At 43.5% G+C, this 18027-nt stretch overlaps 1 protein-coding gene across 1 annotated transcript in view; it reads left to right on the top strand.

Moving 5' to 3' along the window:
• NAV3 (neuron navigator 3) overlaps window positions 1-18027 on the top strand; it is a 289038-nt gene that overhangs the window by 169836 nt on the left and 101175 nt on the right. Inside the window, 2 exon segments of the mRNA XM_015415209.1 lie at window positions 9898-10036; window positions 12927-13203. Of these exon segments, the coding sequence (XP_015270695.1) occupies window positions 9898-10036; window positions 12927-13203 (416 nt within the window).

Here is an 18027-nt window from a genome sequence, read left to right as displayed (position 1 = left end):
ACAGCTCTTACAGAATTATGGTTTGCCCAAGGTCATCCAGCAGGTGCAAGTGGAGGAGTGGGGAATCAAACCCGGTTCTCCCAGATTAGAGTCCACACACTTAACCACTACACCAAACTGGCTCTCTATAGCTGGAAAAATGAGTATTGTGTGTAATTAGATGATTATACATAGCTCACACTCCCAGTTCATGAGATAGAAGCACCACTTTAGCCTGAAGAGGGCTCAACTGAATGTGAATCCGAAGTAGAGTTTCCTTGGTCATAATATTCCCCCCCCCTCCAGAAATAAAGGGGTAGGTTTGCTAACTTCCAGGGAGTCAAATAACAAATATATACACTGCAAAAACCTTTTTTGTAAATTAATGTGTTCTATTTGTTAATTATACTGAATGAACTGATTATCATTGTTTATTGCATGTAATGAATATATATACCTGTTTTAGGATATTATAATAGCACACAATGCACTTTATAAGATGGTAGTTAACAAATAGAACACATTAATTTACAAAAAAGGTTTTTGCAGTGTATATATTTGTTATTTGACTCTTCTAACACTGCAGCTCGGGTTGCTACAACCTCCAGGGAGTGACTGGATACCTCCTGCTGTTACAATTGATCTCCATGTGACAGAGATCAGATCCCCTAGAGAAAATGGCTACTTTGGAAAGTGGCATTATATCCCACTGAAGTCTCTCCTCTCCTCGACCCCCCCTCCTTAGGCTTCACCCCCATAATCTCCAGATATTTCCCAATCCAGATCTGGCAACCTTATCAAGGGGTATGGTTGTTTCTCCATCCATAGTTGCCGAGGATTTTTCTTAAAAGAAAACAAACAAACAAAAGATCCTGTATAAGTTGGATTTTGCACTTGACTCCTCCCCTCCTCCTGCTGGGACCCCACCAACTGAGCTTAGGGTTACCATCCCCTGCTTACGTGGGCTCCTGCCCACTGGTGGCCAGCTGGCCGGCAGGAGAGAATTCCCCCAACCCCCCAAACAGCTGACATCACCCGGAAGTGTCATAGTTGCGTCGGTGATGTGGGGGGCGCTGCTCTGGTTTTTGGGCAAAACTCTATTGTTTGGGGGTGATTTTGCCATAGAGTTTCCCCCAAAAACCGAGCATAGCCCCCAACATCACCGGCATGCCTACATCACTTCTGGGTGATGTATGCACATTGAACAACATCCCCACTCACTCCCGGAATGCTCCCCCAATCCCCCTACTGGTGTGACGATTGGACCTGACAACTCTAATTGGTTTTTTCCCCTCTCACAGATGCATTCTGAGCCATACCCAGGCACCCAGTGGGTTATTGTTGCCTTCATTTTGAAAGTTGCTGCAAATACATTTTCTAATACCTCGATTTATGCAATAAAGTTGCTGCCGGTTTATGAGTCAATCAGGAAAATGTAGATTTTTTTTCATTATTAATGCACACACAGAAACCCAACTTGTTAAGGTAGGAAGGTGCCTACAAATTATACTTGCTCATGCACTTTGTAGGAGCGTCTACATATTGACCTAAATTTAACTGGTGTTAATTAACGTCATTTCTGTGTTTGAAAAATGTGAATACTCTCTTGAGTTGCAAGTGGCACAATTTTTAACGGAAGGAAAAGCAACAGAGAGTTCATTTGATGATAAGCGTAATTTCTATGGTTGATTATTACACCATATTATACCATTATCATTTCTTGATGGTTTTATTTCTTCAGTTCATATATTTAGATGGTGAAAGAAATACATACAGAAGTGCCTGGATTTCTATGCTGCTTATCACTTTTTATATATAAATAGAATATTATCAGCAACAGATTGTTTCCTGATTTTTAAAGAACTGACAGTCTTAACTAAATGTTTGCAATGTAAAGTTTTATTTTGATTTTGTTACAAGGCCAACTGAATAATTTCTCGCCTCTCTATAATACACCAGGTATTACAAAAGCAAACAGAACTTTGAAATTCTCCAGTTAAAATGCATTTAATCCATTAATTGTACCTATATTGATTTTGCAATGTGTATAATATAGAAGAAATGTAAAGGACTTTAATAGTTTGTCTGCTGGTCCTGCAGATTTTTGTCAATATTGGGGTAAGTAGCTGAAATAATGAAAAGTGCATCAAAATACACTGTAGGTAGAAAAGGATATTAGATGCTACCTATTTTCTTATGGAAGGTAGCTTATTTTCTTAAACTGTGTATTTCAAATGAGATATAACTTAAATGCTTTTCTAACCTGTAAGAAAAAGCTTCACTTAGAGGTTCCAACCCAAAGTGTTTCCAATAATTTATTGTCATTTTTTATTTAGTTGTAAACCATTTAGCTGTGAAAATACTGGTTAAATCTATTTGGTGACCCTGAAGTTATACAGAATTTACACTTCAGTGGTTGTCATGCTTGAAAATGACAGGTAATACATTACACTTGCTGAGGAAAGGAAGTTGAAGAATGGATCTATTGGTTTTCATAGGCATTTACCAATGGAGCTAGAATAGCTGTAGCAAAATTTATAGTCTCTGTAAACTTCTAGAAGGATTAATTATATAGTCTGGCTTGCACAGACTGTAGTTTGATTTTTATGTAGTCTGTGCCATCTTGAATCTGACTAGACAGGCTTAGCACTGCTTCTTTATGACTCATTAGCAACCAAGCTGAGGATGGAACACTAAAAACAGATGATGGATTGAACTTTGTGTGGAGGCGAAGGGGGCAGACTTTGGCAGCTGATGTACTGGTACACTACAGAAGGTTTCTCTAAACAGAATGTTCTAATTATTTTCTTACCTCTCTCCCTTCGTGAGCTAAATCCAATTCAGAAGGAAGCTAGTGAACCAAGTTATAATGTCATTTTTCTGTCCAATTTGAACTGAAAACTAAGTTTAGCTTTATATTTAAGGAGTGAGTCTGGCTATGAGGCCAGCAGTTTGAATTGTTCTCTTTACTAATGCTTTGTAGAACAGCATGCGTATCTCAATCATTAGCTCTGTTCACACAATACATGGCAACTGAAATGCACATGCAGGTATGGAGGTGGAACAGGGGGCTCTGGACCTCAGTAAGGTACATTGTTTTCCAGAGTTTCTGATCATGTGGACAGGTGCTCACATGTATTTTGGAACTGGAGCTTTCTCTCACAATGCTGCTTCCTCTCTGTGCATGTTTAGTCTCAATGTCACACCTTCTTAAATTACAAAACCTGCTGCATCTAACATATGAAAACTGGTATGCTTCTTTTGGAGCCACGGTGGCCTAGAGGTTAAGACGCTGAGCTGCAGACTGGAATATTTTAGTTCAGCTGTTTGAGACCCTAGTGCCACGTGACAGAGTGAGCTCCCATCTCTGGCTCCAGCTCCCGTCAACCTAGCAGTTCCAAAGCAATAAATTGCAGGTAGATTAATAGCTACCGCTTTGGTGGGAAGGTAATAGCGTTTCGTGCATCTTGGTGTTTAGTCATGGTGGCCACATGACCACAGAAATGTCTTCACACAGTGCTGGCTCGTCGGCTTGTAAACAGATGAGCATCGCCCCCTAGAGTCGGATTCGACTGGCTTTCAAGCAAGGGAAACCTTTACCTTTATGCTTCTTTTATTTTATGGGTGCATTCACAAGTGATGCTAGGAATGCTTCTTAGATTGGAATGTGTCATTTTTTTAAATGTTGCTAGTACAGAATAGAGAGTGGAAGAGAGCCAATTTAAAATGTACAGGTGGGAAAAAGATACAAATAAGAAGAAGGATCTGAAAACTATATAGTCACAATATTCTGTACTAAATTTGGAAATAAGCAAAGAGAACAATGGAAAATGGGGGTTTTGTTTCCTTTTGGTATTAAAAATTATACTCGTTATTACATTTGCTAATTTTATTGATTACATTTCTTATTTACTTCCATGGGGATCAATTAAAAATATACATCTGGCACTAACTTCCCCCCTTCCATCCACCTGGGATGAAATTCTAAGGGCTCCTACAGTAGGCAGGAGAAAGGATCCGTATTATTTATTTATTTATTTATTTTTGCCATCAACTTGCAGTTGATTTGTGGTGACCCTATAGTGTTTTCAAAGCAAGAGACGTTCAGAGGTGGTTTGCCATTGCCTGCCTCTGTGCTTTCTTGGGATTAAGCCCCATTAAGTAAAAGGAGACTTTCTTCCAAATAGACCAAATAGGAGTGCTTCTCTAGTCATGTCGAACCAGGGAACTGGAACAAAAACTGAGTACTTGATCAGTAGAACAGAGCTCTCATACCTTACCCATCTGAGGTCTAGTGTTTGTAAAAATATATATATGTTTTTCCTCAATGGGGCTCTGGGACTGAAAATAATTGCATTATTAACAGAACAGACTTTACATTCCCTGGCATGCTGTATTTTTGTTCAAATGTAGACAGACACATATTCATTTCTTTGGATGTGGACAGATTACCAGTCATCTCTCCCCCCCCCCCCAAGATAACAGCAGCTGGATAGGGTAATAATTAGGTCTGTGCACACACATTTTTTGGGGGGGGGGGTATTTTTCATGTTCAGATATACCAAACCCAAAAAATATTGGTGTTTGCCGATATTCTCGAATCCCAGTATCGATATGATACTGAAGGGAGTGTGCTGCCTCTGTGCAACTCTAGAGACTGAGGGGGTTTCCTGAACTCTTGTAACTTCAGGGGGGTTAAAGTGAGCAGGCTGGGGAAGGCTGGATCAGGGAGGCATTTGCCTCCCCACACCTTCCCCAGCCCACCCATCAGAGCAGGAAGGCTGGAAGGATCAGGAAGGCATCTTTAAATGCCTCCCTGTGGCTTCCCCAGCCCACCGCAGTGAGCAGACTGGGGAAGGCTGGATCGGGGAAGAATTTAAAGATGCCTTCCCACATTTTCCCCAACCTGCCCGCTGGAGCAGGCAGGCTGGGGAAAGTGGAAAGATCAGGGAGACATCTTTAAATGCCTCCCAGCACCTTCACCAACCCACCCACCTTAGCGAGCCGGCTGGGGAAGGCACAGGGAGGCATCTTTAAATGGCTGGCTGGCTGGAGATGGGAATCAGAGGTGGAGCAGGACCTTCTCTCCTTCACTTTCTCAGCTGGTCTGGCAGCCTACTGGGGAAGTGATATAGTGGGGATGCTGTATAGAAGCCAAATAGATTTGGCTTCTATATGGCAGTACTTTTTTGGAAAGCCGAATCAGAACACAGAATCTGATTTGGCTTCTAGGGAGCCTGAATAATGCCATATAGGCATTGTACAGGTTTTTTCCCAGCTTGGCTGAGCTGAATGCACATCCCTAATAATAATCTGCATTGAGGAAATGCTGCAGGTGAGGCTTTAACTCTTCTCAAAATTTTTGCTCCCAATCTGCAGCACTTGCCTCTTTCTTCATCGACATATTCAATACATTGCATTCACTGACCCAGAAAGGAAAGAATAGTAAAAAAAACCACCCAGAAGCGACTATTGCTTGTGCAGAATAAAACTGAAGCCCCCATTCCCCCAGCCAATGAATCAGAAATATTGGTTGGGTTTTGCCAGGAGTTGGAGAGGACTGGAATAGACAGAGGGGTTGAGCTGGGTGCAGTGTGTTTCACTCTGCAGTGTTTATTTTATACCCCAGCCTTTCAGCCTATATTTACTAGAAAGGAGCTAATGACAAGTTAGCTAGGGAGTACTCCGGTGTGGAATTTAATTTAAACTGACAGACCTGGATAGTCCTTTTGCCTTGGCAATCAGTTGTCTCTTGCTTCAGTAATGAGGCTGATAAAGCTAGCTGGTGGGAATTTGCCCATCTGATTGATGGACATGTTTTCCCACATTATTCTTTCAAGCTTTAAACTAGTTGTGATTAAAATACAGACCATCTTGATACAAACTTATTTTACTGTTTACATCTCTCCATGGCTATGCTGTTACAGCTTTAATTAACAATCTCAGAGCATTTTTTGTTTTTGTTTTGCCATACAGAAAGGCCTCTGCAGGAGGAAGGAACGATGCAGAGTAGGGATGGGCACAAACCGATAAATGAATGTGGTTCGCGAACCAGGGGTTCTGGAGAATGTGTCTCCCATGATCTGCCACACAAACCTCCATGTTTTTTCATGGAGGTTCATGGGAGGGTTCGTGCGGGCTCCAAAGGCATTTAAATACCTTTGGAGCTTACTTCCAGGTCCGGCAGCCCAACCAGAAGTGAGCTCCAAAGGCATTTAAATGTCGTTGGAGCACCACCAGCCCATGGCCCGACCTGGTCAAGCAGCTCGACTGGAAGTGAGCTCCAAAGGCATTTAAAGAACAGCAACAACAAGCTAAGTTCATACAGTCACCATTTGTTTGGATTTAATTGGGGGGGAACAATGAAGCAATAAATATGTCAAAACAGGAAATAAATGTGTAAAGTATCCTCCGTAATTGTTAAGAATAATAAACTGTGACTCTGTTGTTACGCTTCATTTGCCTCCTCTCAAGCATGAAGTTAACAATATCCTTTTCCTAGAGGTGGGGTGCAGTGTTATGTCAGAAAAATACATTCCAATATTCATTGCATTACATTCAGTATTCCAATATACTATTCCAAAAAATATAGTATTCCAAAAAAAGAACAGGGTGGTTTCAGTTTGTTTCTTGATTAGTTAATGCCTAAGAAAGAATTCCTAAGTAATTTGAAATTTCAAAATCAATGGGGAAATTCTGGTGAAGAGGATCTTGGGAACATCTCAAAGCAGTGCATTCTAGATATAGTGATAACATGATGACCTTCCTGTCTTAATTTTCACAAAGAAGTAGTGATGCTGCTACAGTTTCCTAGAGACTAATGTGCTTATCCCAAATACATTAAAAGGTCTAGTTGTGATTTCTTGGTATGGAGGAAAAAAACACTCTGGGTATGTTAATAGACTTGCTCATTGCTTTTTATATTATAAAGCTGAATCTTTGGCATTAAAATGAGACTTTCAAGCTATGCCCTGATTACTCAAATTAAGTGACGTTCCTCTACCCAGCCCTATGTCAGTTGTCTCCATCTTCTTCCATCATCCCCCATTCATTTTTTAAAATATGCTACTGCTACAAAAGGCAGCAGCATACAACTTTTAGAAACAACACCTAAGCAGGTGAATCATCAGTTCATGGATGAACTGGCTATAAGGCCACAGTTAACTAGCCTTGTGCAGAATTAATTGCATGAGTTTCACAGAAGGCTAGCTAAATCTTCAGGATATAGCCTATGGCAATAGCAACAGACTGTAATCTGAGATTCATTATTTTATATCAGAGGCAGTTGCTTTTAAGATATTCTCAGGTCCCTGTTACAACAGCAAGAAAAGCTGCAGGTGAAGTGCGGCTTTTTAGAGCCGCAACAAACTGAAGCATGCTATCATGATCTCATGTTCCCCCGCGGCTCCGTCCTCCGGCAGCCGATCACACCACGCGAGGCAACAACAACACACCGCGTTTGTGTGCATGTGTGGGACGCGGATGGGTGCTGGATGCGACGGCCTACCAGCGCGTCCCTGATCAGACGCCCGCCTGCGCCATGCATTTTCCTGAAGATACTACTTGTTTGCTGGTACCTTTTTAAACCACGTTTTCGGCCAGAAGGGACGGGTTGGGGGCAGGTGCGCAACGTTTGCCAGATGTTGGTATCTGATCACGCCGGTTTAATCCACCCTCAATCCATCCGTTTCACGAGGCAAATCCTCCCGTGTGACCGGGGCCTCAGTTTACTGATTGCATGTGGTGTTTATCATTGATGCAATGCAGGGATCGTAAAAACTGTAAACATTTATTCTTTTAAAAAATCATGAAGCTGCTTTGATTTCTTTAAAATAGCAGTTGCTAGACATTCCTAAAATGATCCCCTTCCCCTCTGTGAAAGTATTTCTAATCACCCAGCTCCGTCATGTCTGGACACCTCACAGTCGTGTCTAGCTTCCTTTTATAGATAGGGAAGAGTTGCACTGTTAAAGCAACAGCTGTGAGAATAGGCAGCAGCTGCTTTTGCTTACACATCAAGAAGGGTCTCAGAAAAGGCTAATGTTGTACACTCAAGTGAAAAAGAGCCTCTCAGAGCTTGTGTGGTATTTATCATGATGTGGTATGAATGCACATGGAAACAGCTGCAGTTGCTCAGGCAACTGCTGTGACTGTGCAGATCATCTGACTGACCCATCTCCATTCATCAAGAAATGCAGTTTGCACTTAACTTTCACTTAATCTGTAAATTGGACACAGGCCCAAATCCTACCTTAAGTGTACTACTGAATCAAAATGCGGTGGCAAAATTTAAACTCAGGATCCAAGTCAACATTAGTGATCTCACACTATTAGTCCTCAAAGGACTAATGTTTGAGGGCCAGGAACATGATGGGAGGCAGTTTTGATTGTGAAAATCATTTTAGGAAAGGGAAATGTTTCTCCACTCCATGGGCCTGAACTAAATCTGGCCACCATGTGACTAACCCTGGGAATATTGGATCATAGATCTCGCAGTATCTTGTGTAGTCCACCCTTTGGTATATGTGGAATGGGTACCACCAGTGCATCGTATTAAAACTGAAAAACCATTATCTGACAACACAGATTGTCTGGGACCTGTTTTCAGTGTGTTTCCTGGTTGGAACACATGCACTTATTTATTTAAAAAATGGTTTGCAAACTGTTTTTCTGTTTTGCTGAAGGCAGTTTGCACAAAACAATTACCAGAATTGCTGCCATGATGAAACACAACAACAGTGGGGTTACAGAAGATAGCAAAGCCTAGAATGGTGCTGGGGTGTAATTGGCAAATAATTCTGCTTCCTCTTTTCATGATCCAGATGCATAAACAACTGCAGGGGTTACCTGGGAAGGCATGAGGCCAGTGCAGTGAATAAATCACGCCAAGGCAATGGACAGCAGGTTCCTCTGTCTGAGCTCAGAGGAGCACATAGTTTGGGTACAAAGGCTTTAAACGGATGGGCTCTGTTACCAGGTGTTGTGAGGATATGTGTGTACCTGAGACATATACTTGTGTAGATATGGTCGACTTTACAATTTGATCCCACACCCATGCCAAAATAGTCCAGAAAGCAACCTTCGTTCCATCAACCCCACTACTTGCCTAGGAAGTGGTTGGCTAAAGATACCCTTGGTTCTAGGTAATAACCCACACACCAATACTTGAGATCTGTTACTAAGGGCTGTGATGAGTTTGAAAGGAATGCTGAGACTGAGATTAAGTGAAACAAGGTTTTTGACATGGAAGAGTGCCAAAAGAGGGTGATGGTGAAGGCCCTAGTAAAGCACAACATAATCTTTGTGGGTTGCAGCTTGGCATGCCAGCTGCCAGCATGGAAGATTTATACCAAGGAGCTCTATCCTTTTGTTCCTTTGTGACTTGTATGTTTGTAAACCTATTGTCCCTTTCAGATATTTGTTGGCTGGAAAACATGCAGTAGAGAAACTGCAAAATCACTCGCCATGTAAAGCATGCCTTGGCCTTAACAGCCACAAGAGAGATTTATTTTGTGTTTCTGGGAAATCTATAGAAAGAGCTTGAAGCTAAAAATAAAGCTTAGGCCAGCAATTCAGGTAGTTTTAATGAATTTCCCTTGGCAGGGTACAGAATGTGCTTGCAATGAACCGTAAAGCAGTCTGCTCTAATGCCTTTCACCAGGCTTGCTGGAAATTGGAATTACGTTTTTAAAGGGCCTTCTGGCCTTTCACTAACTGAGCTTCTAGTGAGGCAGTTTTAGCAGTAAGCAAATAGTTGATTTCAAACATCTGAAAAATAATATGCATGATGTGATAGTAGGTATTGTTTATTTTGTTTTCTAAGCCCACTGCAAGCAACTGTTAGCCAATTCCTGGTTCCTCTCCATGATATGAATGGATAGAGTGGTTATACCTTTGGGGTTTTGTTTTTCCCTGCAGCTGGGATGACAGCAGTTCAGTTAGCAGCGGCCTCAGTGATACCTTGGATAACATCAGCACGGATGATCTCAACACCACTTCTTCAGTCAGCTCCTACTCTAATATTACTGCCTCTTCAAGAAAGAATGCACATACTCAGGTAACTCGTCACATTTTTTTCTTTCCTGCTAGCAGAAGTATAATAATGAATCCAGGAAACTTCTTGGGTCTTTCCTTTCAGCATAATTTTATTTCCCACTTTGGTTTGCTTGTTTTACATTTATAATAATTGTGATTCTACTAAGCATGCATACACATACATGTCATTATGAGAATAGTGTAGCGTAGGGATTAGAGTGTTGGACTAGGATCTAGGAAACCCAGGTTCAGTTCCCCATTGTGCCATGGAAGTTCAGTGGGTGACCCTGGGCCAGTCACTCTCAGCTTAACCTGCTTCACAGGGTTGTTGTGAGGATAAAATGGAGAAGAGGAGACCAATGTAAGCTACTTTGGGTCCCCACTGGAGCAAAATGCAGGGTAGAAATGAAAAATGAAATAAATAATTAAAGGCCTATCCCATTTGAACCTATCACAGTCCTTTTTATAAACAGCTCCACCATGCTTACAGATAAGACTGTAAATAAAGAAATAAATTTGGCTTGGCATGCACTATTGGGCTGTTTGCAGTTTTTGTTGTGTTGTCAAATTGGTCACTTTAATACTGCAAGTTATTCTAAGCATATTACAAATCTTCCTGAATTTGAGCCTGGATGTATATATTTCTGAATTTGAGCCTATATTTGAGTATTATATTTGTTTGAAAATGTTACTCCGATTCAGTCAAATTAAAGTAATCCCATTAATTGCTGTTGTTTTATAGCCACCTTATACTAACCATATTGCTATAAATTATTTTTCCTGTTACAAAAAGATTGGTATAAGCAGCAGTCATAATAACTGCCATTTCTGACAAATGATGCCAATTGTTGTTCATTATATTAGCAGCTGTCTATAATAAGCAGGTGCTGTTTCAGTGGTCTACAGTGGCACCATCCATTCTGCTGCAGTCACAGTGCTTTTGTGCAGAGGAGTCCCATAAACTCATATTGCAGGGAGCGTGACAGCCAATTAGGGAGACTGAGAAATCTATGTACAATCCCATATCCCATTTAGCCTTTCACCTGAATACAAACTACTCATGCTTTGGAACACAGGTAATGTGCAGCAGTGAACCGATAGGAATGGCTGTGCCTACACATGCTCACAGGCATTTGGGAAGACAAAGTTGTATGTTAATACTCTACATGCAGAACTTGCCTCTACAGTAGACTGGATTTTGCCCACTGCCTTGTGAATATTGACAATAAAAGTTTTTGTCCAGCATGTACACAGAATTCAGTATGCATATGAGGATCTTGTGTGAGATGTCCCTGATACATCTTAGATCCACACCTGTGTGTTTGCATCTGGGTACGAGGCAGGCCCGTAGCCAGGATTTCTTAATTCAGGGGGCCTTTAAATAAGTCAGGGGGCACTGATAAAATAAAAATAAAATAAACTCACACTCACAGGCAGGAGCAGGGTTATTTCCCCTATTGTGGAGGGTGGGTGTAAGTGAAAGTCAGTCATGGACTCTGAGTAACCTGAGGAGGATCCCCTCCTCCTCTCATTTTCCCACACAACCACATTGGCTGTGTGGAGTGCAGGGAACTACGGCGAAACATTGCTTTTTTCCCACCATAGAGAACAATGGAGGGGATGGGGGCAACCCGTTTGGGGGCCCGTAGCATTGGACCCCCTGGTCCAATGTTCTTGAAACTTGGTGGGTATCTTGAGGAGAGGCTCCGGCAGCTACCCTGTGAGGGTGGATCCTCTCCCTCAAACCACCTCCCCTCCAGCCCCCTAGAATATACATTATGCTTTCGCCATTGACTTCAGTGGCCCATAGGATATAATGGGACCGAAATTGACATTCGGCTGGCGGAAATACTCCTCAATGGGCTGGTACTGCCAAAACTGACATGCGGGAGTCTTTCTGCCGGCCAAAATTGATGCTGCCCAATTTGGCCGCCAGCCCAGGGTGGAGCCTGTTGGGCTGCTTACAGGTGGGGAAGTTGTGGGGCCTTGGTAGGAAGTCGGGGGGGGGCAGGCCCCAGAATGCTTCAATGTAGCTACGGGCCTGTATGAGGCAGAAATATTTCATCAAGCTAGAACTAATTGGTGGAGTTAAAATCAGTAGACTTGTTGTGTTACTGGGGTGCAGGGTTCTTGGTTTAAGTCATTATTTAAATGTAAGTAAATTGTATTAATACCAATTGAGTGCCAGTGTGGTGTAGTGGCAAGAGTGTCGGACTAGTATCTGGGAGACCCAGACTCAAAGCCCCATTCTGCCATGGAAATTCACTGGGTGACCAGGGGCCAATCACACTCTCTAAGCCTAACCTGCCCCAAAGGGCTGCTGTGAGGATAAAATGGAGGAAGAGGAGAATTATGTAAGCTGCCTTGGGTCCCCATTGGGGAGAAAGGTGGGTGTTAAGAATCTGGATCTACATATAGGGAAGTGTGATTCTCTCAGATTTAATTATTTCAGGACTTCTGGAGCAATTGCATTAAGTGCAGTTCAGAAGGTCGGAACTTAAAAAAACAACAACCCACAAGTGTGCCATGTGGAGACTGACAGTGCAATCCCAAACAGCATAACATCCTTCTAAATTCACTAAAATCAATGGGCTTAGAACACTGCAACTCTGTTTAGGATTGCATTGTGAATTCTGTTTGACATTTTTTGAATAAAAGCTGCTTCATGTAATATAATGTCTGAAAAACCCCTGTGGTGTCATTGTTAGCGCCTGTAGTAAAAATTGTTGTTTCAGAAAATTAGTGAGTGGAAGAAGATTGCCTTTCAGGCTTGCTGAGGCTATTAAACATTTGGAGCCAAGGAAGAGAGACGTTAAAAGGAATAATTACTTCCTTTTGTTCTCACATCATAATTAATGAAAGAAAAAAAATAGGCAATTACTGACTAATTCCATGACATTGATTTCTTGTAGATGAAGACAGATTCAGAGAAACGTTTGGTAACAGATGGAGAACTGTGGGGCAGCAATGAAGAACTGAAGAAGCCAGAGGAAGATTTTGATAGCAACACTGACAGTGGGAGCAAGTGGAAAAGCCATCCCTCTGGCCTCCTTGAAGATACTGAGAAAGGAGGACAGAAAACAGCTCTGTCTGTCTCTCAGACAGGTTCTTGGCGAAGAGGCATGACTGCACAAGTAGGGGCAGCACCATCAAGGCACAAAACTGGAACGGGCACTCTCAAGACACCTGGTAGGACAGACTTTCAGAAATGTAACTTCTTGGGTATTTATTTAAAACAAGAAGGGGGGACCCATGATACTCGCGGGGGGGGAAGGAGCTCCACGTGGAGGAGGAGGAGGAGGAAGCAGCCACAGGTGAGTCTTCTCCCTCGCTCCCCCCCCACACCCATGCTGAGGCCCAGGCCCGCCAATCCTTCTCCCCTCCAACCCCCAACGGTGAGGCCCATGCGACTCCTAGCTGCCAGGCCCGCCAATCCTTCTCCTCTGCCTTCCCCACCCCAGCGGCGAGTCGTACGGGCCTGCTGAGCCTTCCCCCTGGCTCCAGCGGCGCGGCCTGAGAGGCTCCCAGCCACTGGGCCCGCCGAGTCTCCCCCCCAATGGCCAGAGCATTCTCTGCGCATGCACAGGGAACGCTCTTTTACTTTTTGGCTATTAGATATATAGATGTTTCCAGTCTGCCTTATTTGCTTAGATGCAAGGTGGCTAACTGTGCAACAACTTGCAAGGATGCTGAACATAACAGTCCATTAGCAAAATAAGCACAGTGCACAGATTAAAAACATAAAACTTAAAAACACACAGCCAAATCTGCTGAAACCATTTGCCCTCTCCCAAATGGCTTCCAGTCTTTCATGCATTCCTTAAATGCAGCCCATGAAGGGGCCTTCTGCTCCTTACGTAGTTGTGTAGGCATCCATCTTTCTGAACCTGAGACTGGGCAAGGAAGAACATTAAGCTAAGATGTATCATGGGTTTCTGAATAGAAGTTGGGTACAATGTCCCAATCAGGATTATTATGTTCACAACTGAACAAAGTTTGAGTCCAGTGGCACCTTTAAGACTAACAAACTTTAATTCTGGGGATAAACTTTCGCGTGCATGCATACTTCATCAGATAATTGTTACCCAATTGTTACCCAAATCATTCCCTGTGCACAGTCTGTCATGGTAAGGTGTCCCTTTTCCACACAGAGACAGGGTAAGCAAACAGCAGTAGGGTAATCATGGAGTCCTTTGGCTTCTGTCTACACAGCTGTCAGTTTTGGTATAATAGACCTCTGGGGGTGTGGAGGGGATGGATGGAGGAGAGACAGGAAACTTAATAAGAAAGTAATTTTATTAACCTGACTGAGACGTGAGGAGATCAGTATTAGGCATGAAAACCAATACAACCCTGTCAATCGCACCCATTTAAAACCAAACTTGTTTGAAATTTGGGTGTGTTTCTCCCAGAGGTAATGTTAATGGTGGGGGGAGCACAGTACAGGAAGCTAGCTATTAAAGAAGGATGGGGCAGCCAGAAATGGGGTGTGTGAAGAAAGTGAATCATGCTTTACTTGATTATGGAAATAATTCCAGAGTGTTCAGGTTAGTATGGAAGATAGTTTGAAAGCATTTGTATACAATTAGAGGGCTTACCTAGAGCCCTTCTTATGCACTTGACTTTACCTGGGTTACAGTGGTAAAGTGTTGCCATTGGTCAAATTGGGTGCAAAACTAGCTATTGTGATTCCATTAGACCAAGGGTGTAAACTTGGGGTGGCCATTAGTGGATTTAGAGCTGGACTTTGATTGATGCAAGTATTGGTGTAAGGGTCGGGAACTAGGCTATGAGTGCCTAACTGGGCTGACCTATGAGGGTACCTGAATTATTATATGACCAGCTGAGGCGGCTGTTAAGTCTTAGCTTAAAAACTTATGGCACCTAGTAGATGGCAAGTGAGACATAAGGATGGGCACAAACTAGCTCACGAAGTAAAGTTCGTCATGAATTTTGGGCAGTTTGTGGTTCATGAGGTGATGTTCGTGAAAGGGTGCTAGGCATGAACATTCCACAGACTTTGGTGCTGTTCTTTGTCATAGGGATTGGCCTGTTTGGACCATGTAGAGAGTGGAAGGACATTGCTGACACATGATGGGCATAAATCACATTAGAGGATGAGCAGGAGTATGACCCTGAGATGGTGTTGCTGGTGTGGCTGGGTCCACTGATGGTGTTGGTTAGCCGAATTGCTCTCAAAGAGAAACAACTGGTACAGTTATTATTATCGGGATTCTTCCGTCTATGTTTACGGAGGATGGCACTGTTTCCGAGGTTCCCAATGAAAGACTGAGGCAGACTTCCTTAATAATAATAATAATAATAATAATAATAATAATAATAATAATAATAATATATGGTGGTTGATGCTCTGGGTTATAATTAGCTAGCTACAACTGCGTGGCTCCAAACTTCCAGCGAAGGGGTAAGGATGGGGAGAAAATGGGAAAAGAATGGTGACTCAGACCATCTAAGACCATGTGCCAAGAAGTTCTAGCTGCGCAATACTAGAACGTAAAGAAGGACGGGTAGGGTATGGGATAGCAAGCTGGACTTAAGAGGTAAAGCAGGTTTTGTAGAGGGCGTCATTAGAGAGCGATGGGGAGTTCCAGGGTAGAGAGCTCAAGAGCAAGAACATAAGAGAGAGAACTGTGGGTGCATTTTTGATTATATCAAAAGGGGTCTAGAGGAGGAGCTGGGTCCAGGGGACCTCCCCTATGACACAGTGTTCTGTCATAGCCAAAGGGTCTGTGATTGGCTACTGTATTTCTCTGGGTGGGCCAAGGGACTGGCGGGCAATTTGAGATCTAGTTGCTAACTCAATCAAGACACCTGGGCTAGGGGTATTAGTATGCAGATGGATGACTCATGACCATGCGGCCAGGCTGAATACCGGGTCTTTGTGAGTACGTGCAGTTTCGTTGGTGCGAGGGGGAGGGGGGGGCCCCTGGAGGTAGGTGACCATGCGGCTGGTTTGAAATGCCATCTTGTGCTTTCTGTGACCATGTGCTTTGTTCTATGGCGTACACTAGACACGGGAACACCTCAGGAGTAGCAACCATTACAAGAACACAGTCTTTGGTATGTATCCTCATTGGGCGCTCACAGCATGTCAGTTTCAGGCACAGTCTGTCGTTGGCACACTTGATCAAGTACAGTAATGGCACACTTCATCAGGTACAGTACAACACAGTCCATAAAAACACCATAGTAGGCTTGCGGGCTTACATGTTGCTAGGATCTATATCAGAGCAAAGTTGGCATCTTGCTTTATTGCAGGCCTTGGTACCAGAGTCCATGTTACTGTTAAGTAGTTTTTCATTGTGGGTGAAAAGTTGTTTTAGGTTAGTAGGTTATCTGTAAGCAAGGAAGGTCAGCCCCCCAGTGCCTGTGTGAGGGAAGTGTCACTATCCAGCATGGCTTGTAGGTTGTTAATAATATGTTGAACTGGCTTGAGTTGTGAGCTGTATATGACCACCAGTGGTGTTCTGTTGTCATTTTCTTTGGGCTTGTCTTGTAGCAAGTTGTCCCTGGGTATCATTCTGGCATTTCCAATCATCTCTCTCACCATATCAGGAGGATATAGTTGCAAAAATGTCTGCTGTAGATCCTTCAAGTGAGTATCTTTTATCCGGGGTGTCACAGATACAAACCAGCTTGTACTCCCCTGTATTGAAGAGAGGATGTAACCTGATGGTGATGCCCACCTCCAACCTTTCTACCAAGGCCCTGGCCCATGGGAGAACAGCCGGCTCTAGTGCAAAGGCCAGTGCCCAGTCCAGCCCTCAAATCAGGGGGATGACTTGCCCCAGTCTGAGCATATGGGCACCCAGCAAGTTGGTGGCATCCTGGAAGAGCTTGAGGACGTGCAGCATTTGGAAGGGGGTCAGCCAGTTGTTGGAGCTGATGCTGATCTCCTCTTCCCTATGCAGAATGGTCATGGAGGAGATGACATCCTCCGCCGTGCACTTCGGTTTCACCAAATGTGCAGCAGACAGGCAGACTTGATGCTGCACGAGAAGTGGGTGGCCAGGCACCAGCAGGTCTTGAGCAAGGACTGCATCTTGAGGGGGGCAGTGCTCCCTAGCCCCAGAGCATCTATCACTACCAGCTGAAGCACGTGCACCAGGCAGAGGATGCCCTTGAGGTGCACACACTTCACCTCTGCCAGCATGTTGGTATCGGCATCCGTGACCATGTAGCGATGGATGATGTTGCCACTGCCCACCCTCAGCCCACGCTGTATCACACAGCAGCAGTGTTTTGCGTCATGTGGTCTGCATCCATCCCTTGCACATGCAGCAGAAGCACTTTGTAGCCCAGCAGCAGGACTGCCCCCTCTTGGGGCCTGGGTCCCCAACAGTCTTGCTGGCTGCTCCAGAGGTCTGCCGTGAAGTGCACTATTCTGCCTTGTGCTCTGGAGACCTGAGCCTTGACCATCACCACTGCAGCCGGTGATGGATTGAAGTGTTGCCATATGTCATATGTTCATAAACGGAAATAATGCACAGGGACTATTTCAAGTATGTTCCTTGAAGTGTTGGCCACCCACAGCAATTATCTTGCCACCGCCAAAGTATCTGGGGTATGTGTGTTTCTACCATGTCATGAACCACACAAACCAGTTCATCAAGCATCAAAATGTTCATGTGCACATCACAAACCATGAACTGAACTGTTTTTTCCCAGTTCATGCCCATCCCTAGTGAGAAACAAAAGGGGTTTTGATTATTTTATTTTGCAAACCTTGGTCATTGTGTATGAGCCAAAAGATGTGAGGAGATCAGGGGGCTATCAAAGGAACCTGTGTTGATATCTTCCTGCTGCCATTAAAGGCATCAAAGAACCTTTCCCACCCAAAAAAAGTGGTTTTCCACTTGGCACTTGTGATCTTTGAATTGTAAATCAAAAGAATGTCCTTCTTTTCACCTCTGGCATCCATTGACCAGAGATTTGTTGGAGTCCTGCATCGTGCCTTTCTCCATTCCTGCATTTCTGCCATCTGTTCAAAGT

The sequence above is a fragment of the Gekko japonicus genome, unplaced genomic scaffold (assembly GCF_001447785.1).
Source record: "Gekko japonicus isolate JY-2015 unplaced genomic scaffold, Gekko_japonicus_V1.1 scaffold118, whole genome shotgun sequence".
Taxonomy (NCBI): domain Eukaryota; kingdom Metazoa; phylum Chordata; class Lepidosauria; order Squamata; family Gekkonidae; genus Gekko; species Gekko japonicus.
Note: the sequence above shows the minus strand (reverse complement) of the source record. Positions and strands in the feature narration are given on the sequence as shown.